Here is a 25,077-nt window from a genome sequence, read left to right on the forward strand (position 1 = left end):
TGTTTGTATCACTGCTTTACAACTCGTCATGTGCACTTCCACCATTCTCCTTATGCTTCCCCTCCGCCTCGGATTCCTTCGGAGAAGATGAAGCAGTCGATCCAGCAGCCACCGGCGGCGGCGGCGTCCCGTCCCAGGGCTTCACCTTGCCCGACGCGATCTGCGTGACGAACTGCTCGATGGCCTGAGCCGAGAGCTCCTTCTTCTGGTCATAGGGGAACACCTGGCCGTACATAGGATTCTGCACTGCCACCGCGGGCAGCGCCTCGGGCCGCAGCCCGAGCATGGAGACCATGTCGGCGTACTCCTCTGCGTCCACCGTCACGAACAGCAGGTACTCCTCGTACTTGCGCGCGACGGCCCGCATAGAGGCGGCGTACTCCTCGCGCTCGAGGGAGTCGGGTGAGAAGTAGTAGACGAGGGATTTGCCGGACTGCACGTTATCAGTGGGTGATTGGTGGAAATATCAGGAGAAAGAAATGCTACTCGCCTGCAGAAGCTTGCCCTCCGTCTTGCGCGTCAGCTCCCCAATCAGCGGCGCCATGCATTTCTCCACAAACTTGGGAATCGCGTCGACGGCCGTCATGTCCGACAGTACGCTCGGCGGGTCGCCCGCGCGGTCCCGGTTGCTATAGCACACAATGGCGGCTGGGCTGATGCTGGCGATGGACCCGAAGGAGGCGCGGTCCCAGTACCGGTCCGCGACGGCCGCGAACAGGGTCTGCAGGTGGGCGTCGCGGGTCGGGTGCAGCTGCGCCATGACCACGACGTCGTCGACGGACTGGAAGGCGGTTACGGCCTTTTCATCTTCGAGCTTGGAGACGGCGCGGCGCGAAGCGCGTTTGAGATAGAATAGGATGCTGCTCGGGAAGGTGTGAGTGGCCAGCTGTAGTCTGAGAAGAATTTGAAGATGAGTTATGGTCAAGGACTCACGCATTAGATGTCCTAGGACCTCGGTACGGCGTCATCTTGCCATTGCTGTCGAGGAGTCGTATCGCCGGATAGGAGATGACATTGTAGTCTTTGCACAGCTGTTGATTTCTAACGCAGTCGATGCTGATAGCCCAATTCGAGGCTTCTTCCACGCGGGCCCATACTGGCTCCAGGGCGTCGCATGCCGCTCTAAGTAAGTTGTCAATCGTCTGTCATCTTGTCCACGGCAAGTTGGAGAAGGGAACTCACGTTGTTGGCTGTGGTCATTATGAGTGACATGTCAGTTTTCAACTATCCTAAACCCGAAAATCTTATAAGAGGCAATATACCATACCTCTATAACTGTTGCGGTGGAATGTTAGCAAATGCGTATAGTAATATTGTCGTTAACTTGCTCTTTGGCTTTGGCCGGGCTCACTTACATGCTACCAGCATATTTTGGCCCTGAGAGATTGCCTCTCCCCTTCCCAATTTGAAGTCCTTCTCCGAGATATGGCTCCAGCCGTGTCTCCGGCCTATCGTCGCCGACGCCACCGACAAGGCGCATAACGATACTAATAGCTTCATTTTGGGAAGGCTATATTATTGTCATATACCTTCTTTTCTTCAAACTTTTGATAAAACTATTACGGTATGGTATACTTCTACGTAGACAATGAGAACAGCTACGCTCAAGAAGTTGCCTGCAACTCGCTAATGACTAGCTTGTAGGCCAGGTCCCAGTTTAGAGCTGGAGAGCTTGGCGAGGTGCCATTGCCGATCAGGGACGAGCTGCAGGGGCTTGCAGCTTGATGGTCCGACGGGAAGAGCGCTAAAGATCCCTACCTCTGCCCAGAACTGCCAGAACTGCCCCTCGCTAGAGACAGCTAGCCCTCCATCTTTCCCAAGCTCCCCGCTGAAGCTCGAGCCGGACACCTGTGCGCAGACAACTCGCGTTTCAATCCTGCAGTCGTGGAACCTGTAGCCTCAAGGTCATGACAATGGAGAAAGGAATGGATTACTCCGATACCGTCATCAGGTGACCATCGGTCTGCCTGGATCTTTAGAGTCTCTAGAGAAGATGCATTCGTCAGTACTGTTCTCCGGCTACTAATATTGAAGCAATCACCATAATCCTACCTTCCAATACTATGGCGCCATTCAAGGACCTGCTCCTTTTCGCGATCGCGACAGCGACCTGCTTCGCTCAGAGCTCTGGAAACGGCGACGCCCAGCAGCCGCTGGTATTGAGCGACGAATGTAGCCATCCGGCCTACCAAACTCACATTCTATCCAAGTCGCCCTTGGTCATCTATCTGGAAGGCTTTCTGACACCCGAGGAGCGGGCGCATTTGACAGAAGTCACGTAAGTGGGAGATAAAGACAAAAACAAAGCACCGCCTGCCACTATCACTGCTACTGCCATTGTCCCTCCGCCGCAAAAGACTGACAATTGCATCTCACACCACAGAAAAGACACCTTCACCCACTCGGCCGTCGCCGACGGCGGCTCCGAGGGCCTCCGCAAGACGCGCACCTCGCAATCGACCAACGTACCCCGCGACGCCGCCGTCCGCTGCCTCGAAGACCGCGCCCTGCGCTTCCAGGGCTTCGACGTGCCGCGCGCGCACCTCGAGCCCGTCCAGCTCGTGAAATACGGCGCCGGCGAACACTACCACTTCCACACCGACTGGTACACGGACGCTGCGGCGCACGCGCGCACCGCCGCGACGGGCGGGAACCGGCTCAGCTCGTTCTTCGCGTACGTCGCGGCGTCGGACGACATCACGGGCGGCGGCACGAACTTCCCGATGCTGGACGCGCCGCGCGACGAGCGCTGGTGCAAGTTTATTGACTGCGACGAGCCTTGGGACCGTGGGGTTACTTTTCGGCCGGTGGTGGGGAATGCGGTGTACTGGGAGAACCTGCACCCGGACGGCACCGGCGACGAGCGCAACTTGCACGCGGGCCTGCCCGTCACGAGCGGCTGGAAGATTGGCATGAACATTTGGACGAGACAGGGCCCTCTGGGCGAGGACATCCGGGGTCCCGACGTCTGAGGAAATCTAGACGTGCAAGAAGAATATTATACCATAATATAGCAACTCTTTTACACACTTTGGCAACTGTTGGAATTGGTCTACTACTGCTCTTGTGTCTACTCGCAGCCCCCGTAGATCTCCGTCCAAAGCTGCTCTCCCGGGTCTTCGCCCAGGTCCGCGACCGCTTCTTCACCACAAGGCCGGTAGTTCGCCAGCCAGACGGCGTCGTAGTATTGGTCAAACACGACTGTGTCTCTAGTTAGAAAAGGGAGTAGAGCAGATGCCACTAATGACAAGATGAAGACTGGGTAGGACAAGGACTAGCGTGACGTACTGTAAGCTCCCCGGATGAAGGTGTCCCCCAGGACCCAAGTCGCCGCTCCCACGTCCGCCGGCTGCACCCCCAGCGCGCACCGGCCGCCGAGGTCGATGATGAAGTCTTCGTACTTGACGTCGATCACCACGCCGCCCTGGTTGAAGCCGAAATGGACGTACCCGTCCCCGCCGGTTCCGTGGAGGTATGAGCAGGACACGTAGTAGACGCCCTGCTCATCGTCCAGGGCGGCGTCAAACTGCTGGGCCAGCGCCGCGACGAGATCCGAGTCCATGTACGAGAAGGTCGAGCCCGTGTCGAGGAGCATCATTTGCGTGAAACCGGTTGGGGTGAGTTGGTCGGTGGCTTGTTGGTCAGGCCGGGTATGGCCCAGGGATGTTAGGTTCACCCAGTACCTAGCAGTAAGCCAATTGTGTCAGTATCATACTTCATGAAGTAACATACCTAGAACGATGTAGGTGTTGCATACCCGACTTGGCCGAATTGCTCCATTTGTTCCGCCGGCGAGGGCCAGATTTCGACGGGCTCCATCCAGCCCTCGAACTTGTGGTAGTCCACACCGCCGAAGATGATGTCGCCTAAGGCCTGGTTTCAGTTGTGTATTCCTCAAACTAGGTACTGCGAGTCCTCAAGACTTACTGTTGCCGCTTCCCTCACCTCCCAGCCCCACGCTGAATACCCGCTGGCTTATGTATCCGTCATCCACGAGGCGGTCCAGCAACGTGGGGTACGGCGTATTGTACCCCTCGCCGTACCCGAGACCCATCATGCCGGCCCAGACGTAGGCGCTGGCGGTGGCGACCCCGAACTGCTGACTAGTAACGGGCCAGTCTGAAAGGCACGACAAAGTCAATCTCACAACAAACAGACGAGTTAGTTGGGGGATTCCATGGGGCCTCATCAGTCAACACTCACAGTCGTCTCCGAGCGTTAGCACGTCGCTAAAGTACGTCCCCGAATACCCGCCCGTCCCGAACGAGACCCCGAACCGCGTCGTCAGGTTCTGGGATGAGCCCGAGTCCGCGGCGTCGTACCGGCCCGCCGACGCGCAGAAGGTCGGGTTCGCGGCGCGGGCGCAGTCCGGGTTCACGTACAGCTCGTACGAGGCCGTGTCGACGACCACCTCGATGATCTGACCGGGGTTTCCGAGGTTCACTGAGTATGCAAACTGGTTAATATTTGATGGTCATGTTCCATATACTTGATTGGTTAAGTAGACTTGCCGTCCATGAGGTAGACGATGCCGCCTTCGTACAGGGAGAGCGGGAGCCGGCCCCAGCGCCGAGATAGAGTTTGCCGTGGTCACATTGCTGGTGCTAGTCACTTTGTTGGTGATTTGCACTTGCTCCTTCCGGAGGGCCGCCTTGATGTAGTTTCCTGGCCTTGGTGTCGAAGTCGGGCGCGGTGGCCTTTCCTGCCCGCTCGTTGGGACCACGCCGTCGGGCCGCACCAGGTCCGCCAGCGAGGCGGCAAGGCTCAGTCCTGGAAGCAGCAAAGTAAGGACTCCGCACACCATCGTTCTACTCAGTGTGTTGCAGACAAAAGGATTTTGCAACGAGTGACCGTGCCGATTCGACAGCGTTGATCCTGGAGGCCTACCAGACTTCCGGCTCTTATCTCAGCATTACCAGTTAGATCCTAACAGTTGAAATGAGACAGCGCAAACCTCCAAAAGCGACGGGGTTGTTACATGCCAACATGGTTGCTGGGGCTTTGACTTCAATCGTGATTCCTCCGCCAATCCAATTCGCCTCTACCCCCTCTCCATGCTATCCGCCAAACCTGATCTTCTCCATGATGATACATTTGCTGGCAATCAAATTCAAAGTGCCGCTATGAAAATCTCGGTGAGTACGCTTTTGCCCGCTGTGGGTATGGGAAAAAGCAAATTCCATCCTGCGTGGTCTGTGTCCGAGTATCGGCGGCAGTCCTGAGAGGGTTGGGGGAAGGACGCCATATGATACAAATAAACAGGTTGTCCCAGAGTGCGGCAGGCTATGGAGAGGGAGTAGAGAGGGCACTTTATCCGTCACAAGAACTTAAAGGTGTATCGACGTGGTTGGAGCGAAATCCGTCGCGGGTAAATGGCAAATACTCCAACGGGCGATATATCGCGGAGCGGGTAGCAACATCAACGTTGTTCCCGAGGACCCGGCCAGCCGACGGTCGGACGCCGGAGGAAGTCCTTATTCGGACGAGGGTTGGGTATAGGCGCGGTAACGTTACCAAGAGATCCATTGCGTGATCTCGAATCATGTTGTATCCTAGTCGTAGGAAGAACGGCAAACCGTCATTTTCTGTCTCGCATTTCACTGTTCTCCAGGCTTGTGGGCTACAGACTCTTCTGGCGGGTGTTTCCTGGACTCCGTGGATTTTCCATCGGGACTATATACACTATGTGGCCGGCTGAAGATAATATAGAGAGGGAAAGCCTAGGATGTTGCAAAGATCTCAAATCTGGTTGCATTGTATTTCCAGACTCGTGATTCTTTCGCATTCCCAATTTGTAATATGAGAGTTGATATAAAACGAAGCTCACTGACTAGTTTGAAGCGACCGGTTCCATTTTCGGGGCAGAATTGTGAAAGGATCTGTCACACCCAGCACCTAGCGTTTTGCTCCATGGTCTTTTATGCTGCAACCCCTGATCAGACACGGCACGTACATCATGAGCTGAACAAGAACTGCACCCGAACAGCAGTATATATCCGAGACAGCTTGCTTGCGGCCGTAATTTATCTGTACAAGCCTCCTTACCCCTTTTCCGCTATGTGCCATCAAAGAATCCTAATGAGCAGCATCCAGGGCGGAGTCTCTTTAGCCAGGGGTACTTTTTGCAATACCACGGGTGCTGTCCCGGTCTATTTAGTTCTTATAATATTGAGTTGCTAATCATGTAACTCTTTCTAAAGCTTGGAGGCAATGGCTATCAATTTATATAACCAATCAAGGATAGTCAGTTGTAGCACAAGAGAGCATGTTCAGTAAAAGAGGGGAGAAGGCTTGAAAATGGATGCGAAGAGATATATTTTAAGCACACCATTATTCCTTCTTGGAAATATCCTAGACCTCCATATAAGCGCCAGATCTGCGAGTTTGGAATCTATAAGCTGACTAGGTAGTTAACCACGCTTCGAGCATCAGTGTACTGAATAGCCAATCAGACTAAATACCGTGGAATTTGCTTCATTGGCATTTCTCGAATATATGTATCCTTCTTTCCCAATGAGGCCGGTACATACTTCAGATAACAGCATGAGAAACCATCATGGTGCTTCCTGCGATGGAAGCATGCGCCGGTTGTCATCGACCTCAAGATTCGTACATTTCGCGCGTATGACGTTGGCAGTGCGATAGACTTAATGCAGGGACCGAAATTCCCGCCCGATTCGGGGAGTTTGGCACTGCATATGCAGCGTGAATAACTGACAATTAGGTTAACGTTCACTGGGCCTGCCGCTTGATGGGCTCCAACGGTCGTTGGGATGACTCTAGTTTAGAAGCAAGCCTCATCGTTACGCATGGCCGGCATGGGTTTTCAGGTATCATGTTCGCGCATCGACTCACGTCCAATCGCCGCTGTGTATCTACCACTAGAACCAGTGTTGCTCGCTGTCACGTCATTGAGCATGACAACTTCGGCAGAACTGTCTGGGATTAAGCAGACTAACAGCTCATCACCCCGCCTTGCCCGCATCGCAACGTGAAGCTTTCTGCAGGCAGGCGATCATGCATTCATTGTGGTATTCCGTACCACTCGAACCAAGAGCAGAGCGGGGTTCATCTGCAAGCACATTGTGTCCCCCTCGACCATTGGCTGCTCACCTGGGCTACGCCTAGAGCGAACACAAAGAACAGCATGGGGAAGCTCTGGAAGAACAGGGATAAGGAGCTGATATCGGGATTAGCTTACCCTCAGCTTATCCCCCGCCCCATCCCTAAGCCGCGTGGGAAGCTGGCCATCTCCCCCGCCTTTCGCGGGCAGCTAGCTGCGCTTCTTCCTGCGTGCAGTCCCGAAGCAACATCAGCGTTCCGTCACACGTCAAATGTGAATGTGAGAGCTGCATGTAAGCCAAGCCCAGCTATGATAGGCTCTGCCCCTCGCTCTGGGTGCACAGCCAGAATGTTCGGCGGATCCCAAGCTGCGAGCTGTCATCGGGAGAAAGACATCTAGGTAAGGCTGTCAGGCTGCATGCATGTTGGAAAGGTAAGGAGAGTAGAGACGGTTCGTCGTTGATGTAACTTTTCTCACTTATCTTTCATATATGCCCATCAAGTTGCTGCGCTTCTTGCCTGTGTTCCCACTCTCTGATCTCCGCCTTCTTCTACGATCTCTTGAGCTCCTTCTAGCGATGAACCATACAGCCACAACCCGCTTAGAAGCAGTAACCATATCACCATGGCTTTCAAGAATACTTATGCTCTAGTAGCATTGATGCTGCTGGGACTGGAAGGAGTAAATGCAGAGCAGATTGTCTGGTCTTCTTTTGCTTACATCCTCCATGGCGAGACCACTCCCCTCTCCACGAGCTCTCTCAGTTCCAGCCTCACCACGTACGGGGCCCAACAGATGTTCGCCCAGGGACAAATGTTCAGAGACCGCTACTTGGCAAGCGCCAGCACCGACGGTGCGAGCGACGATGACGCCACAGACAGCTTTCCCATCGTCGGTCTATCGCGGAGGGCTCTGGATAACAGCCAGCTTGACATTGTCACCAACACCGACACCTACAATGTGGCCTCCGCTATGGCCTTCATGCAGGGAATGTACCCGCCAATATTAGGGGCGTTCGTTGAGAACGATGGCGATATGAACGCCTCAACACTCTCAAACGGATCGATGGTCGACTTCCCACTGGACGGCTATCAATACCCCAACATCCAAGCGACGTCCATACTAGACGAGAAGTCTTTCCAGTAAGTATAAGCAAAAACGCACCTGAAATTCCATTTTAAGTTTAGATACTAACTCATTCTAGAATTCAAGGGCACGTCTCGTGCTCCACCTACATGGGCTCGCAACTCGAAGCTGACTCCGACGAAATCATCCGCCGGAACCACGACGAGAGCCGGGAGCTGTACGGCGAGCTCAGCCACTCGTCCGTCTTTGCCGGCACCGAGCCCTTCCAGCCGCGCCGGGCCAGCTTCGACCAAGCCTACGAGCTCTGGGACTACGCCGCGTACCAGTACAACCACAACGCCACCGTCCGCGACGCGCTCGGGGCCGAGACCCTGGGACGGCTGGGCCAGCTGGCGGGCGACCAGCAGTTCGACTACAACGGCAACCTCTCGGCCTCGGGGCTCCAGAAGGGCGACATGATCCGCGCCATCGCGGGGCGGACTTTGGCCGGTCGCGTATTGGCGCAGCTACGCTCGCAGGTCGCGGGGGATACTTGCAGAAACTGTCCCTGATGGTCGGGTCGTTCGAGCCAATGCTCGCCTTCTTCGCGCTATCGCAGGTGTCCGACGGCCCATCTGCACTACGATTCCGAACCATCCCGGAGCCCGGCTCAGCCATGGTCTTCGAGCTCTTCAGTGTTTCTGACGACAATCACGACAGCGATAGCAGCATCAGCAAACGACAGCAATACCCCGCCGAAGACGACCTCTGGGTCCGTTTTCTCTACCGGTCCGGCACCAACGCCAGCAGCGAGCCGTCCCTGACCGAGTACCCCCTCTTTGGCCGCGGCAACTCCCAGTCGAGCATGAAGTGGCAGGCCTTCCACGACGCCGTGTCCGACTTCGCGGTCGCGGGCCTTTCGGACTGGTGCCGGCTCTGCAGCGCGCCGACGCTGTACTGCATGGCCACCGAAGCCAACAACAACAACGGCTATGGTGGTACCAGTCCCTCCTCCTCGTGGCCCGGTACATTCGGTGGAAGCTTCCGCCGGCGCATGTCGCCCACCCTCGCCGGCGTCATCGGCGCGTTCGTGACCCTGGCCGCCGTCGCTCTCGCGGGGATTGCAGCCTTTGTTATTGGTGGTCTCCGGGTCCGCCGGCGTCATAACGAACGTCGCGATGCGACCGTGCAGCGGAGCAACAGCCTCGGCGGGGGCGGCTTCAAGGGGGCCGAGAAGATGGCTTCGGATCGGGATCTGGCCGTGGCCCGGGGCGGCGGCCGCCATGAGCGCGTCGGCAGCTGGGAGATGGGCGCGCCCGCGACGCCGCCGAACGTGGCCAGGCGGGGGAGAGGCCGCGTTCGGCGCGACGGTGGGGCGGGAGCTGGATAATGATGGCGTCAGTATCCTGGAGGAGGAGCCGGTGAAGCCTCGCGAGACGGTCTAGTGGCGGAATTGCTTTGACGATCGGAACGCAGGTACAGCCCAGTTTGGCCCTGCTCAAGTTGATCTGGTTTTCGTTATTGGGGATGATCGTCCGGAGGAACATCCATGGTGCTTGGAAATTGAGAACCTCTCATTTTGACCATCACACTCAGTAGGCCGTCCTTGGTGGCCAGGTTTAACTTGATAGAGGACAAGGCGGACAACGCTTGGAGGAGGTGTGTATGAGATATGAATATATATAGACGAATGATAAGATGCAGCCATAAGTCCATCAAATCTCTCGAGACAACTCAGGCAAACACCCATCAATGTTGGACCTCAAGCTCCAGCCAGTGAGCCCTCTCGACTGCGCTGCTCCAGCATGGCCCCCGCGATGCCGTAGCCGCTCGCATGAATACGCGCAACCATGTTGTCGATCCAGGCGATCACGGCGCGCGCCGCCAGACCCGCCGCACTCACTCCAGCGCCGGCAGCATGCTCGCGGGCCCGAACCCCCGGGTTCGTGTCCAGCAAGTATTACTCGGCGGACTGGCAGACATTGCAGTCGATCGGTCGAGGCGGGGCAGCTGGTTCAGGCGGAAATGGCGCAAGCAGTGGGCGGCGGTGGTTGGGGGGTGACCCGAGGTGCCAAGAGTCTTACTTTGCTTATTCGCTGTCTGCAAGTATGGCGAGCTTTTGATCTGCCAGGCACGCCCACCATGCTTTCCAATTGTGGAGAGGAGAGTGATGAACTGGAGGTTAGGAGCGAAGCTCATAGTAGCTACAACCCAAAAAACCGGTGCGGTATATTGTGTTACTGACTTACATCATCCATTATCTACTCTACCTGTCAGCTCGGGTTCGCGCTCGGGTTCGTTCCCCGGAACGAGCTGCGTCGGCACCATCCCGCTTCGGGCCAGAATCCGCGAATGACAACCGCCCGGTGCCTGCCCGCTCATTGGTCCAAGTGAACGAAACACTCGAGCTCACTCAAGGTAATTCAACTAGTTGGATATAACGCACAGCGGATGAGGTATCGTGGTACGTCATATTTGAAAGCGATACCGAGATTGCGCGGACTCTGATCATGAACGACATGGAGACATCGTGGCCACACCTAACTTGCGTCTCTTGGCAATTGCTTGTTCTTTGGACCCTGGCGACCTCGCCAAGAGCATGTATAAAGTGATGGGCTCCCACGCCAGCTAGTATGAAGATTTGATGAGAGCAAGACGGGTTAAGCACTTGATCGCTTGTCTGATTGTCGACCCCCCACCCTTTCACTCTTGACCATCCTCGTTCTGTCGCACCTACCCAAGCGGTTTTACGGGCCAAGCCACAGCACCTGCTATGGATGACGCACACAAGGCACCTGCCATTGCGCAGATCGTCTTCTACGCGCCCATAGTGCCCATCACGCTCTACGTCGGAGCACGCGCTTGGAAGTATGGGCCCCGCCTGGCGTGGTATCCCGCGATGGCGTTCGCCTGTGGTGAGCATGACTCGCCTTGCGTTGATCATGAAGCAGTAGCTGGCCGGTACACACAGTTCGGCTCACCGGCGGCGCCCTCGCCCTCGCGAGCCTGAACGACCCCAAGAACATCGGCCTGATCACGGCCACCATCGTCCTGCTGAACATTGGCCTCGTCCCGCTCATCATGCCGTTCCACGCGCTCATCCGCATCGTGTAAGTCAGGAGGGGCGACTACTTTTCCCAAGGTTTAAATACTTCACACCTCAAATAAGACTCGCTAACAGTCTCGGCCTCTGAAGCTTGGAAGCGAGCTTCCCGAAAAGTAAGAAGAAATGGTTCATCGGCGTCACCAGATGGCTGCTTTTGGCTGCTGTCGCACTCCTCAGTACCGCAGGAGGCCTCACAGGCTATCCCGAAATGGCCCAGACCCAGTCGATCCTCTCCAAGGTCGCGTACTTTGAGTTCGTCCTCGTTCTTCTGTCGCTGATCGCAATGGCGGCGTGGTTGAACCTTTGGCGGCACCATCAGATCAAGAACGGCCAAATTGTTGTAAGTGGTCCGCTTTCGCCTCTGACCCATGTGTTCCACCTTGCTGTTCTCAGCTTTGATACTCATGTTCACTTCGTAGTACATCCGATGGCTGTTGATCAGTTCCCCCTTCCTCTGCGTTCGAACCGTCTTCGGTGTCGTCAGCGTGTTCGAGGCCGCCGGTGCCAACATCCGCACGTCCATCTGGAGTCCCATGTTTGGCAGCGCCCTGCTGTTCTCGCTCATGGCCCTCCTCCCCGAGTCCATTGTGCTCTGCGTCTTTGTGTACTTGGCTATCTACCGGGCCTCTACCGCGGACCGGTACGGTTTGGTGGCGAAGAAGGGCCTGTTCAAAAGGACTGGTGACACCGAGTCAAGAGGGGAGACAATTCACGGGTCAACTGAGGCGGTTTGATATGTGACGGTACTGTACGAAGAAGGCGACTGAGGGTATTGCATGAATTCATGTCACTTTCTGGGGCAACGCCTTCGTTGCCTGGTAGAGCGTGAGGGGGTATCAAGACTCAACTAAAGTTTATACGTTAACGGGTGCTCTTGGTATCCAAGTACGCAGCCGAATGCTTGCGTCCAGCTCTCCTCCGGCTAGAAACACTTCGGCCACTCGTGATAGCCTTAATTAAGGTAACGGACCGTACTCTGCTTTCATTCCGAAAAGACGCCTGCTCCTTCGACCACCTATTGGCTCTGGCTCCATCGCCGATGCAAGCCCAGAGCGTCGGGAGCCTCGGCGAAGGGTCGTTTTGGGCACAGGCGGCGTTTTGCTTGGTCTCGAACCCGCCGACTGGGGCGGGGCTCGAACTGCTGCTCCATGTTTGTTTGGATCCGGCATACCGGACGCTGGTATCCTCGTGCCCTTCGACTGAGCATCGTTGTGTTGGGTTTCAGAGCTGGCAGCGGGATTCGGTGGCTGTACTCTTTGCTTCTTGGCTCTTGGTGTTCGTTGCTGAGCAGCAGACTCATCCTCACCTCTGTCGTGTATGGACCCCCTCCTCTTTCTGCTGCGCTCAACCACCGAGTCACGATGGGCGGGGCGTGATTGATCTTGTTCGGCCTTCACCAGTACATATTGCTTCTCAGCCCAATCCAGTTGTCTCCGGAGCCGTCCCACATCGTCCAGAGTGCTCTCGTTATCCCGGGTCGCTATATAGAATTCCGCGTAGCGCCTGCCTCTCTTTTTTGCTAGATCCAAAGCCGCTTGGGTCTCCTTTACTCGTTTGACAGCGGCTGCCAAAGGACGACGTTTTGGCGGCGGTACGCGCATTCTCGACGATTCCAGCTCGGACGGGTCGAAGTCTGACGGGACCAGCTTGCTCAAATCCATCTTCGCTGCCTCGAGAGCCACTGCCGCGTCGCGTACTGCCGCAGCCTGTTGGAGCTTGGCATCCCTGGAACAAACATAATCTCGGGTCTCGAAAGGCTTGACCTTGACCGATGACTCGAAACTATGCCACGCTTCCTTTAGTTTTCTTTGAAGGTTTTGGGAAGAAGTGGCGCAATGAGTGTAGAGACTTCTCGCATAGACGAGGTACTCGGTCCAGGTAGACAGTTGATCCTGTTCCTCCGTGTTCGGCCTCAGCTCGAAGGGAACATAGGTTGTTGTCGTCTCCATGAGCGCCCGCACGGCCTCGACGTAGCTTGAGAAGCCAGGCTTCCGACGGCGATTGAAATGGCTTAGTGCCATTCTTACAGCCCGACGGCTTGACTCCCAACTGTCATCTCTGTTTGCCTTCTGCCAGTCACGGAAGCCTTCCCAGTCGGAAAGCTGCCTTTGAAATACCTCCAATTCGGGCGGGTTCATGTCCTCGTGGTACACCCAGGGACGCAGTACGTCGCGGTAAGCGTGAGGATCGCTCAAGACGTCCTCGAGCTTCTCAATTGGGTAACACGGCCGGCCACCCGCGCGAACCAGCGCCTCGTAGTGTCTCCTCTCGGAGGAGCCGGCCGGGGATAGCGGCGCGGTAGGGGAGCGATCGCGTTGCGCCGCGTCGGTCTCGGCGGATGCTGCGAGTAGTCGAGCGGTGACTTGGTCCAGGTCGATAGCCTGGGAGCGGGCAGGCTCATTTGCGCGATCCCTATTGTATCCCGATTGGGTTCATTGTAAACATGGGGGAAAGAAACGAGCCGAAAGAGTCCATACCTGAGGCGATTGATGAAGCCTTGGGGGAGATTCTCCGGGTCTGTCACGTCGATCACGTACATGCCATGCCTACGTTTGCTTTCCTCGAGAAACGCGCCCAGCTCGGCATCATCGTATTCGGCCACGTCACGTGCGAGTGGTTTATGCCCGTTGTCTGCATTGGCCGCCATCTCGTGGCCAGGTTGGAAGACGGCGATGGCAATGGCGATGGTGGAGGCATTGCATTCACATTGACAATGAATGCGTCGGTACGGAAATGGACGAATGGTCCGTGTGACCAAATCGCTGGAAGAGCTGAAGGGCTGTAGTGATTGGAGTATTAGGCGCCGCGTAGCCTGCTTATAGGGTGCGGGGTAGAAGCACGTTGGTTTCAGCGTGCTGTAGAGAGGCAGCAACACCCTACGCGATGGCAAATGAGATATGGGCGGCAGCCTGGTTGAATCGATGGAAGATGGATAATTATCGTCTTACTTGCCTCAATTCCCCTTCGTACCAGGAGCGCAAGGCGAGGCAATCTATATCAAATCAGCCTGGGTTTGAGCAACAGAGGCCAAAGAATATATAACAACTGCAAGTGTACACATTCCGTTTAACCTGGGGTCAGTGGGATTGAAAACGTGTTGAATGAGAAAGGTGAAAATAACCTCGGAGCTGGACCAAAAAAGATGGAGGACCCTGATCTAATCGCCCGCATCTACCCCGGAGACTCCAGCAACTACGACAACAATTGGCTTAGTCCAGCGGAGCAAATCATTAGGTCAGCGCACCATCGTGAACGCTGTATTAGCTCCGGCCGCTCCACCCCGCTCCCGGAACCCACTCCTCTGCCTCGCGACACTAGAGCACCGACAGAGGAAAGAGATGCATACGAACCCCCTTTCCTCGAATTCCGCTTCAGCAAGGGGCCCGGCCCTCAGGGCTGCTTCGTAGCAGGACGCGATCCGAGCCAATGCCACTTCCTGATACCGTCCTCGGTCGTCAGCAGTCGCCATTTCGCGCTCACGTTCAAGAAAATCGGCGGTCACTACTGCCTCGTCGTACAAGACCTGAACTCCACCCACGGGACCAGAGTCATATATGACTCGGAAGGTGCCGAGCCCAGGCGCGGCTTCGACTGGATCGTAGGCGGCCTCGGAATCGCGACAGGAGCCAGGGAAATCATCATTCAACTCCGTGGGTGTCCGCGATTCCGCATCGTTCCAGCTCAGCACGATGTTACTTCACCGGACTACGTCACGAACGTCGAGCGCTTCCTGGAGAAGCCGGCGGTGACCGATGATCTGGTTCAAAACATCCACCTGGGCGGCCGAGACACGGAGCTAAACACGGGCGCCCAGACGCCGGTTCACGAGGCCATACTGATCCCCTATGCCCAACTTGGAATGGGAGGTTTCGGCGCCGTAACACACTACTGGAATGTTAGCACCGGCGAGGAGACCGCTTGCAAGCGCCCGAGAGATCCTAACAACTACGATGATCTGGATTGGCGGAACGAGATAGCAATGATGAAGAAGTTCAGTCATGTATGTGGAAGGTAGAAGTCTGTCGCTAGACATAAACTTACTCTGCAACAGCCGCATATTGTCAGCTTGGTCCAGGCCAACAATGGCCCTCCACCCGAGATATGGCTTGAGTACCTGCCATGCGGCAACTTGAACGACGAGCATGCGAAGCGCCCGTTGAGTTACGATGAGTGCTGCGTGATCCTCTACCAGAGCGCCGATGCCTTGGAATACCTCCACAAGGCGAGGACGGCCCATCGCGACATCAAGCCGGAGAACATACTGGTCGCGGCTCGCGACCCGCTGAAGATTAAGCTGGGCGACTTCGGCCTTTCCAAGGCGGGCACGCTGAGAACCCAATGCGGAACCCCGGACCATGTGGCACCCGAGGTGGTAAACGGTCGCCATGCCAGCTATACGACGGCAGCGGATATTTGGTCCCTCGGATGCGTTTTGGCGAGACTGGTGGGCTGCTTCCCCGACTTCAGCACAGTCTTCCGAGGCCGATATCGAAACTCGTGGACGGGTGTAGAGTGGCACGAGCTGGTGGTCGAGAGCGTGAAGCACGCGGGGTCGAATGGTCTGACATGTATCTTGAGGTCCATGCTGGTCCTGGGTCCAGATGAACGGGCAACGGCGGCAGAAATCAAGGAAGCGGCACGGCGCCTGCTGGAAAGCCCGGGGCGGGCAGCAACTCCCACGCAAGCCTCTTACGCTGCCTATCGGGCGTCTTCGACGACACCGAGACTGGACAACAACTTCTGGATGGACCCATTGAACTCGATCGGCGGGGGGTCGTCCCTCCAGACCATGCTCCGCCATGACCTCAAATCCGATGAATTATTAACGAATGCATCGAAAGCATCCTCATCGCGTAACCGTGAATCGCAGGGTGCCACCGTTGTTGTCGAGAACGCCCCTTACGAACGCCGTCCGACCGTCCCCCGGCGGATGCCAGTACCTCCTCACGCTGCATCAGCGACGTACGGGGAGATTGCAGGCGTGGCCAACTATCCCCTTTTCGGAGAAGCGCATCAGGAACCCATCGACAATGCAGAAGAGCTCCATGTCCCCCTTAGCGACAGCCGCCTTGCTGCTGTGTTGAAAGCTTTCGGCGAAGAAGAACACACTTAAGCAGCCCCAATCTGAGCAAATGGAAACATAGTAAATCTCATAGTTACGAAATGCCATTCCAGAGAATATCCTTACCCCAAGAATAAATACCCATGCAATTTAGTAAGCTCCTGTATCGGCTCCCTTGAAGTACTCGCCATCTTTCGTAGTCTTCAGCTGCTTCTTGGCCTTGACTCCAGCTTCACGGATCTCATCTTCCTGCCGATTGTTTCGGCAGCCCCTTATTCTCACGGCGTTACGAGCGCTGCCAGTGTCGCCTTGGGGCAACACTTTGAGCAAGGCAGCGAGGTCACTCGGCTTTGGCGCGTTCCCTCGCAGCTGGCAAAATGACCCGTTTCTTCCCTTCCCATGTGAGCATGACCGCGGCTGTGTGACCCTTACGCGGTGCTTGTTGAGCCCGGCCGTTCAAGAAGTGACTCGTACGGCATCACAGTCGAAGACATCAACGCCAGTGAAGCTAGTGCGCGGGGTCTTGACCACCCCGCACTTTGGCCCAAGCTCCCCAACCTGCTCTTCTACTCTTTTAAGTACTTAGACAGAGCGGAATAACTGAGGAGGGGGTGTTGGATTCGCACATCTCGTTCCGTAGTGTTTGCCATCTTCTAGATTCGAGCCAGGAGGAAGAGAGAGGAGGCGGACGAAGCACTTCTTTTTGTCATGAATGCCTGAATGGCTGCAAACGCTGAACAAAGGCCTGTCGTGGTTGGGGTCTTGGGGTCTCACCCCGAACATCTTCGCGCGTTCGAGAACAGGGGTATGGATTCAATATTTCCGGGCAGCGGAATACCTAGGAACGAGCCATGGAATCGGATGACGGGGACTTCCATCCATTCTGGTTTAGCCCTTACTGACTCGCTTGAATACCTAGGTATGCTCGTTGCCTTGTTTGTGATGTGCGTAGCGTAACCAAGGCACCGGGTAACTCTGAACAGTCAATAACTACCACATTCGGACACAGTCGACCAAAAGGGGCATCGGCGAGCTCTTGGCTCCCATATCTCCCCGGGCGCCCTTTGAAACATATCCGGTACGTTTCGGGCAATTGATTGCAGCGCGATAACAGGTCCCAGCTGGCTGTAACCGCTGGAGTAAGCTCGGCAACGGACAACACGGACACTGATCGCCAGGGTCCGGGTCTCGCCCGGATCTACCCGGCTGGAACAGACCGCTACAAGGGATGACAGACAGCCAGCCAGCCCTGCTGCGGCGCAAGAAATTTGGTACTCCTCCTTCATGGCGATTGCCATCACGACCCCCGGCTCGGGACCCCAACTGCACACTGGGGACCCCAAAGTTGGATCATCAGGGGCAAGTATTGAGGACGACGACTCTTGACGAGTACGACGAGGAGTCAATAGTATCGCGATATCACAATCGAGCGAGCCCACGGGTCGGGCGAACTCTACTGTTCCTGCGCGTTGGTGGGACGCGATGCTGTGCCAATCCCAGTCCCATCACTTGGTTGGTGCACGCCACGTCACGTCACACTGGCTGCCACAGGCGCATAACAAGCATCGGCTGCATGTAGATTGCCGACTGTAGGACCCGGCGGACTGGACGGCTCCCGCAGGTCAGCGATGACAAACATTTGCCGATGCAACTCGAGGACCTTACATAAGTTTGGTAGACTTCCCGAGGAATAGTTCCCGAGGAAGTGCGAACGATCGTGTCATGTTGCCTGTCGATAAGAAACCGAGACGAAAAAACAGCACTGGACAGACCCACTGAACAGCTTCCAACGGTGAGGGTCCTGCAGCAAGTTTTCTCGTTTTGCCGTTTTACTAGCAACGACAACTAACTCGCCCTGGCCATTGCCGCCCTGTCCTGGGCAGAACTAGGCCTGCCCCTGAGCCCAGCGGACCCGGCAATTATCGTTAGCGACCGAGCCTCGGCAAATTCCATCGCGTCGTTCGTCTTTTGTTGTGGGCGACCTTCGAACAGGTCCCACGAACCTACTGAAACAGCACCGCGAGCGCCGCCCCGAGGTCGCATTATGGTCGAATGATCGTCGTCGTTGAGCCAGATTAAAGGGGAACTTAAATTAGTTGCCGTCACAGTGGCACGAGAGGAAGCCGGCCTGTTATCGCATTATCTGGTCTAGATAGAATAAATAAGTAACCAGCCAGCGCGCGCTCTCAACCAGCAGCAAAGCCCAAGCCCAAGTGTAGAAAGACGACGAGCCCGTATTTTCTTTTTCGACAACAATCTTTCAGTTCAACTACCGCCCAAAATGCCGCACAAGAAGGCCGACGTTGCCCAATTCGATTGGAGAATGGACCCCAAGGCGACAGTGGAGGAGAGGGTTCAAAAGATCAAGGACTACCTCGAATGGGGGCGCGGGCATCCCAGAGACCCCAAGGTAAGTGAGAAGAAGTCGCGGTGCGATGCCAATGGGACGGTGCTTTCTTCGCAAGGCGCGTTTTGCCCTCGCGCTCGCCGTCTGGCTCCGAAGCAGACACGCATACCGTTGTTACCAGACCCGGCAGACCGACCGACTGACCCTCCGCCCAGGACTGGCAAACCTTCATCGAGCCGTACCTGACGGTGCACTCGTACGCGACGACGCCCTACCCCTCCATCACCTTCCGCCTGGCGACGCAGCCCGTGCACGCCAACGGCAGCGGCAACCTGCACGGCGGCTGCACGGCCACCCTGTACGACTTCTGCACCAGCTGGCCCCTGCACATCATCGCCAAGCCGGGCTTCTGGCAGCACCTCGGCGTCAGCCGCACCCTCAACTGCACCTACCTCCGGCCCATCCCCATCGGGACGATCGTCGACATCCACTGCGAGGTCATCCAGGCCGGCGCCAAGATGGGCGTCACGCGCGGCGTCATGCGCCGCGTCGAGAAGGACGGGTCGCTGGGGCCGGTGTTGACGATCTGCGAGCACGGCAAGTTCAACTCGGACCCGCCGGCGCCCAAGTTGTAAGGCAGTGTCGACTTTGGAAACCGAATTTAGACGATGGCCGCAGAACATTTAGAGAATACGATAAGCGACTCCGCGGAGCTCAGGATACCCTGTTAGAATAGAGGTCGCGTCATCCGGATTGGAGCAGCGACCAGAATGGGCTTAGATAAAAAGGTCCTAGAATCAATCAAGCGTTTTCGCCGGTTTCAATACCATACCATATGAGACTTAGGTGCACCCTACCATCTGACAAAGAGCCCTAGCCATTGCTAGACTGGAAGCACTTTTGAACTGTTAGTCCCTTCGAACAAAAACCATCGAGGCGAATCTCACCAATGGCTACCACGACAACCACGGACCAAAGATATACCACAAATGGCGCTCTCCGACTCAGGGATGGATCGCCTCCTGCTGGCTGTCTAGAAGCAAGAAAAGCGGAGGGTCAGCCGCCGTTTTCTCTTCCTGTGTGTCGAGATAAAAGTGAAAGGACCTTGGAAGTGCGTTCTACCCCGCATCGAATGATTTGGACAGGTGGTGGACAGAAACTTGGGATGGTTTAAACAATACTCTGGTTATGACGCCTGATGGCTCTTCTTCATGTGCGATAATGTGGCTGGCTGCGTTATCATCCTCAAAGAGCTATGGGGCAATATCATCAGGCTTCTGGACTCTATCGCAAGCTTATTTCAACGCCAACTTCCCATGGCAATTTCTATTGGCACAGGTCAAAAAGCCTCGAAGAGACCCAGAGCCTAGCTACCTGCGTTTCAATCGCCTGCGAAATGCAGCAAATATATATGGGTGTTGCTTTAGCATCGCTTTAGTCACATGTCCCTACCCCCACAAACTACTTATTTTCATCTTGCACAGGCCATTGAATGAATGGAGTCGCAGGGGTGTCTGGACGTGAGGCTCAGTCCGTATCTACCGAGGAAGTAGAATTGATGATGGGGGCTGGACCACCATGCCTGCCTGCCGACAGGTGACTCCTGCCGTGTTATGAGCCCTGGACTTCGGGGTTAGCTGAGACGATGAGAAGAAAAGTGAGCAACGTTCACACTAGGAGAAGACATTCTGTAGTGGGGAAGGCTCGGGTGGTTTAAAGCCTTGTCAAACCCCGGGGCTCAATGATTGCTGGGAGTGACATTGAAGGAAAACGATGCATATCAAAAGAGGCTGGAAACAGTTGAACGGCATAAAAACCGTTGATCGGCATAGAATGGATGGCATGACCCAGCTGGCGAATGACGTACTCATGTTTCGCAGAAAGCCACTGTTGGGTCAGCCTGGCTTGAGGTTCAGCTCGCTCTAAGTTCCCCAGACCAAACGAGAAACCCGCAAGCTTACAACCCCGAAATATTACAACGACAAATGCAACACGACTCGGCGAGAAGGAGGAGGATACCTATCAAGCCAAGCTGCAAGAATTACCCGCACGCAGTCCGCAGTTTCGATTCAATATCATTGTAGCCATATTGGCAAGCTGCTCACCGAGATGAAGCCAAACAACATGCAACTTGCTTCGAAGAAGCAGATAGAATTGGCTCAATTGTGATTTATCGGGCTGTCATAATGAACATGGCTTAGTGTAGACGGAAGGCACGTGGGCTTCGCGTTTGTCCAGACGCGCACCCAGTGGGTGTATCAAGCATTGCTTTTTTGACGACTAATGGAAAGCATTCAGAGGTGGAAGGTCCGGAGGCCGTCGAAGAGATGCTGGAGCCTTGAGTGGGGGTTAGCCTCAAAGTTGGGGTCAGATGTACCGGGGTTGGGGGAGAAGGAAGGATGGTTAGGCAAGTAGATGAGCACCAAAGGTTAGTAATGTGAGAATAATGACTATTCTCTAGTACGCATTGCTGGATATATCAATGTGAAGATAAGATATAAAAACACTAACAAGCGCATGGTGTTGCGAGTTGCGGCAGCGTGTCATCCGGAAGAGGGGGCAGTAAGGCGGATTATCTATGGCATAAAAGTACTTGCGTACCTTTCAACCCAAGTTGGGGGGTGGGCGTATGCCAGTGCAAGGAGCCTCGAGTTGTCAAGGTCTTGAAGCGGCATGTTGTTCGCAGTGTCGCCAAGAAGTGCATCGCCAAGAAGTACGCTCTACCGCTAATGCAGACCCTCAACGCCGGTCATTCCCGTTTCCCAGCCCAAACCGCACACACACACACGCACACACCTTAGGTGGTGTCGCGTACATAAGCATTGCACAGCCCCCCTCCCTCCAGCCTTGGCTTGTTCTCTACTGGCTTGGCTCACCTGCGCTGCTATTCGTAATTGGGTGTAATTCGTCGCCTTTATTTCTCTCCCCAAATTCTCATACATTCATGGCAAACAGGCGACAGGCAGGACTGCCAGGTCGTGGACTTATTATGCACCCAGACCGAGCTTTTTACCCAGCCAACAGTGCCATGTCGCCCTGGAGCAGGTCTTCCTACACTGGATATATAAAGCCGCACAACCTTCACCGTTGGGAGCTGCTGGAAGTTCTCATTCAACATCACGAACCAAGAAAGGCCCATTTCGCAACTGTCTAGTCATACACCACAACTGTGTCTAAATCTTATGGTTTCCTCCCTGCTAGAGCCCTGCCCCCGAGCCTCCTCTGTCAGGAACTTGTTGTCTTAAACGCACACTCATTCTCCTTGAATTCAAGACTGTCAACCTGTCTTGCCATACCGGTACTTCGATTTGACCCATTACGATGAGCGGCTCGTCTGATCGCTGTGTGTATGGAGGGTATGTTGCTAAACCTTTCGGTCCTTTCGACTCTTGGTTACCTTACCACCATCTAATGTAGCTGCCTGTCCACCTCCTTTCGTTCTTAAAACTTCTCACAGAGATGCTCTGCTCAGATGCAGTGTTAGTTACGCTGCCCGGTTGAGATCCAGATCGCAGCCAGTCTTAGTTCTGTGCTGGCCACGAGTGCCAGGTCATGGTCTCCAGATTATTCCCACCTTTCTCCTCTCCATAAGTATCTTCCCATATTCGCTCGCCCATCCCTATGTGCTACCACTCCACCTGCCATTATATTATTCAAATCAGGACCAGATACACTCGTACCATTGCGATGTACCAACTCTTACTCATGATAGCGAAATCCACTCCAAGCCCTCCCACTTCGTCGCCGATAGCACTGAATCCCCTTCCAAGGCATCGATACCGTCGAAGAATGTCAAGTCGTACATTAAGTCCAAGAACGGCGGCGGAGACCCCACGGCTCTTGCTCTTCGCCCGTCCTTGTCCGACAGCGTTGCCGACCGCCGGGCTAAGGTTGAGCGCGACATGGCAGCATCGTTGGCTGTGCTAAACGAAGGCCAGTAAGCCACGTAAATATATCATTTCGAATTGGACGTAAGTGGCATGCCATATGCCGGGGCCTTCATCATTTCCCAGTGTCATCGTGGGCCAACGGAACTAACATGCATACAGTGCGCTTATTATCCAAACACCGTCCCCGCATCTAGAGCTCGGCCGCTACAGATATCCGATGACACAAGGTTAAACTTGTCCAAGCCTGTCCATTTTCGCTAGAAGCCCGCTACGGCAGCATCCGACAGGACCCAGCTGGGTGGATAAACGCCTAACGGGTAGGGCAACTAGCATTGTCTCATCTTATACGATTAAGTAGGCCATGCTTCGTTACTTACAGACGTCGGTGATCAACCGCTAGGGTCAACCTGCCCTAACGGGCTGAGTGTTACTGCCGGATTGGGAAGATCTCTGATATTTGGATCCTTTCATTCTTCGTCATCGCACCACTTTGGATTGCATCGGAGTGCTTATTAACGTTGAGCCATTAGAGAGCATGGGGCACAATTGGATTCTTTGGTTCTGGGGCTTTCATTATGTACCCTTTCTTCTTGACTGGCCGTTTCTCTAATTAACTGCTGCCTGGATTGATGGCTCCCATTTTCATTCCCGTACTTGCTTCGTTGCATACACGTGCCTATCATTATAACCATAATCAATTGGATCTTGGATACGGCTCGTTAAGCTTCCATCCAGGACGGTACTAATCCTCAACGCTTGGTAATAAGTCTAAGGCCTATTTACCATGAATCCGCGAGTCGGACATTTCTTTAATTCAACAAATGAGCTCCTTCCGCTGGCAGCTCGGCCGTTTTAATCATATGCTGCAGGTTTGGCAGATACCGATGAGAAGGTGTGCATGATCGCATCCTATCAACATACACGGTAGGATATCAAAGCTGCCGAAGTGAAACATCCAGGGCTGCTTAGAATGACGGATGTGGGCTATTGCGCATGGGCGGGCAACTGAAGACCCCTGCAGACAGCTATCACGTTGAAAGAAAGCTTGAGTGTTGGGCTGCCCGCACGGGCCGGGAGCCGGGAGCCCAGGGTAACGGTTGACAGATGACTGACCAGGATCTTCAAATCTCCTGGAGGAGCCTTCTATATATTTGCTTTCTTGCCGAAGAAGCCCAAGTCGGTTTGAATCACCACCACTAAAAGAAGCACCATTCGCGATCTATATTGTCACGAGAATTCTTGAAATTGGACATATCGAATTCTTTCGGTATTGCATATTTCCCTTGCTGAAGAGTGCCTGTTATGCAAACGAAACTCTCCCCGCACCCGCATCAGGCATAGAACCCAGGTAGTAACCCCGAATGCTCCAAGTACAGATTCAACCAAATTTTGGACGTTTCTTAATTCTAGGCTGTTATACCCCCCTCCAGCACTAAGCCCCTCTAGCACACAGATCTTAAAATAGCGAAAATGGCGGTGTAATAGCTGTCGGGTCACCGGTTATTATCACTGCCTAGGCCTGCCTTTCCTCACTATAGACGGCACTTGAAACGAGCCCTCTCACTACACCAATATTAGAATCACCCTGTTCTTACTTGGTTTGTGTTTCATGTGTCATCGGAAGAGAAACATGGATTGAATGCTATAAAGACTAGTCGACCTAACTCCATCTATGAATAGCATCGACCCCGAAAAGGCCGCAAGGCTCTAGGGCACGAAGGTGTATTACATATCTCTCGGATGTTTGAGGGCCTGATGATATAGAAACCGACTCCTGCGTGTTTCGAATGTTGTGGCGAGCGTAAAAAGAATGGCCATCGGGCAACCCGTGCCCTTTGAATATTGGCATCATGGAACCCAAGGCTGTCACCTTTGGCTGGTGTCGGCATAAGGTACTTCCTGATAAGAACACTTATTAGTGAGGCTTTAAAGTACCTAAGCGAAAATGGGCCCTAAGCTGCACGCCATCCCGTCATCCAACGGGAAGCTAGGGTCTCTTTTTAAGGGTACCCATCCTCTTGGTCTTGGCGGCTGCCTGGGATATCCAAATGTGATAACGTCGACCTGTCTATTCCTTTCTTAGAAAAGGGCGGGCATTTATACCACTTACTTAGATGCCTTCATGACCCATTGCGTTCTTAGAAAGAGACAAGGCTTAATAGGAGGGTAGAAAGAGAGAGTTGCTGATAGCGCGACGTAGGGTTCATACCCTGAAGATCATCCAAGACTTTCATTAGTAGGCAAAGTAAATGGGGGGGAAGAAAAATAAAAGGACCGGCAGTTTATTTCCTGCACTGGGATTCAATGTTCTAAAAGAAAGAATGGAAAGGTACGCGGGTGTTTCATGTCTCCCTCTTGCATTAGTTAGCCGCCCTTGCGCCTAATCAGTCTTTTCCTCCGTCGGCTGCCCGGACCCGTGATTGGCGCTACACTCGGCCCCTGAAGAAGCAAAGAAAGGCATAGAACCACACCGTTCCTAATTTGATTGGAAAACAAGATGCATCTGAGATTTCCATGATGGCGGTATACCCGTTTCCGTCCAGG

At 54.7% G+C, this 25,077-nt stretch overlaps 10 protein-coding genes across 10 annotated transcripts; 7 read left to right on the forward strand and 3 right to left on the reverse strand.

Moving 5' to 3' along the window:
• Positions 1-16: 16 nt before the first annotated feature.
• Positions 17-1,500, reverse strand: PG986_008621 (Protein disulfide-isomerase; the record flags this gene model as incomplete). Its single annotated transcript, XM_066844843.1, has 6 exons — positions 17-433; positions 491-860; positions 934-1,122; positions 1,183-1,190; positions 1,268-1,275; positions 1,356-1,500. 6 exons carry the CDS (start codon positions 1,498-1,500, stop codon positions 17-19), a joined length of 1,137 nt encoding a protein of 378 aa, XP_066697241.1.
• A 563-nt stretch (positions 1,501-2,063) lies between these two features.
• PG986_008622 (Prolyl 4-hydroxylase 1) lies at positions 2,064-2,972 on the forward strand (the record flags this gene model as incomplete). Its single annotated transcript, XM_066844844.1, has 2 exons — positions 2,064-2,278; positions 2,384-2,972. The coding sequence occupies 2 exons, from the start codon at positions 2,064-2,066 to the stop codon at positions 2,970-2,972; spliced, it is 804 nt and encodes a 267-aa protein (XP_066697242.1).
• Positions 2,973-3,070: 98 nt separating this feature from the next.
• PG986_008623 (aspartic peptidase domain-containing protein) lies at positions 3,071-4,804 on the reverse strand (the record flags this gene model as incomplete). Its single annotated transcript, XM_066844845.1, has 6 exons — positions 3,071-3,201; positions 3,289-3,683; positions 3,758-3,866; positions 3,928-4,119; positions 4,204-4,456; positions 4,544-4,804. 6 exons carry the CDS (start codon positions 4,802-4,804, stop codon positions 3,071-3,073), a joined length of 1,341 nt encoding a protein of 446 aa, XP_066697243.1.
• Positions 4,805-7,687: 2,883 nt separating this feature from the next.
• Positions 7,688-9,518, forward strand: PG986_008624 (uncharacterized protein; the record flags this gene model as incomplete). Its single annotated transcript, XM_066844846.1, has 3 exons — positions 7,688-8,205; positions 8,268-8,643; positions 8,688-9,518. The coding sequence occupies 3 exons, from the start codon at positions 7,688-7,690 to the stop codon at positions 9,516-9,518; spliced, it is 1,725 nt and encodes a 574-aa protein (XP_066697244.1).
• Positions 9,519-9,880: 362 nt separating this feature from the next.
• PG986_008625 (uncharacterized protein) lies at positions 9,881-10,190 on the forward strand (the record flags this gene model as incomplete). The annotated part of the gene is made up of 2 exons (XM_066844847.1): positions 9,881-9,904; positions 9,933-10,190. 2 exons carry the CDS (start codon positions 9,881-9,883, stop codon positions 10,188-10,190), a joined length of 282 nt encoding a protein of 93 aa, XP_066697245.1.
• Positions 10,191-10,901: 711 nt separating this feature from the next.
• Positions 10,902-11,968, forward strand: PG986_008626 (uncharacterized protein; the record flags this gene model as incomplete). The annotated part of the gene is made up of 4 exons (XM_066844848.1): positions 10,902-11,043; positions 11,100-11,238; positions 11,325-11,574; positions 11,654-11,968. 4 exons carry the CDS (start codon positions 10,902-10,904, stop codon positions 11,966-11,968), a joined length of 846 nt encoding a protein of 281 aa, XP_066697246.1.
• A 222-nt stretch (positions 11,969-12,190) lies between these two features.
• On the reverse strand, positions 12,191-13,881 carry PG986_008627 (uncharacterized protein; the record flags this gene model as incomplete). The annotated part of the gene is made up of 2 exons (XM_066844849.1): positions 12,191-13,646; positions 13,712-13,881. 2 exons carry the CDS (start codon positions 13,879-13,881, stop codon positions 12,191-12,193), a joined length of 1,626 nt encoding a protein of 541 aa, XP_066697247.1.
• A 495-nt stretch (positions 13,882-14,376) lies between these two features.
• On the forward strand, positions 14,377-16,347 carry PG986_008628 (calmodulin-binding protein kinase; the record flags this gene model as incomplete). The annotated part of the gene is made up of 2 exons (XM_066844850.1): positions 14,377-15,234; positions 15,286-16,347. 2 exons carry the CDS (start codon positions 14,377-14,379, stop codon positions 16,345-16,347), a joined length of 1,920 nt encoding a protein of 639 aa, XP_066697248.1.
• Positions 16,348-18,577: 2,230 nt separating this feature from the next.
• On the forward strand, positions 18,578-19,278 carry PG986_008629 (uncharacterized protein; the record flags this gene model as incomplete). The annotated part of the gene is made up of 2 exons (XM_066844851.1): positions 18,578-18,706; positions 18,859-19,278. The coding sequence occupies 2 exons, from the start codon at positions 18,578-18,580 to the stop codon at positions 19,276-19,278; spliced, it is 549 nt and encodes a 182-aa protein (XP_066697249.1).
• Positions 19,279-21,964: 2,686 nt separating this feature from the next.
• On the forward strand, positions 21,965-22,584 carry PG986_008630 (uncharacterized protein; the record flags this gene model as incomplete). Its single annotated transcript, XM_066844852.1, has 2 exons — positions 21,965-21,999; positions 22,356-22,584. The coding sequence occupies 2 exons, from the start codon at positions 21,965-21,967 to the stop codon at positions 22,582-22,584; spliced, it is 264 nt and encodes an 87-aa protein (XP_066697250.1).
• Positions 22,585-25,077: the final 2,493 nt, after the last annotated feature.

This window comes from Apiospora aurea (genome assembly GCF_038362705.1).
Source record: "Apiospora aurea strain CBS 24483 chromosome Unknown utg000006l_segment0_segment0, whole genome shotgun sequence".
NCBI lineage: Eukaryota > Fungi > Ascomycota > Sordariomycetes > Amphisphaeriales > Apiosporaceae > Apiospora > Apiospora aurea.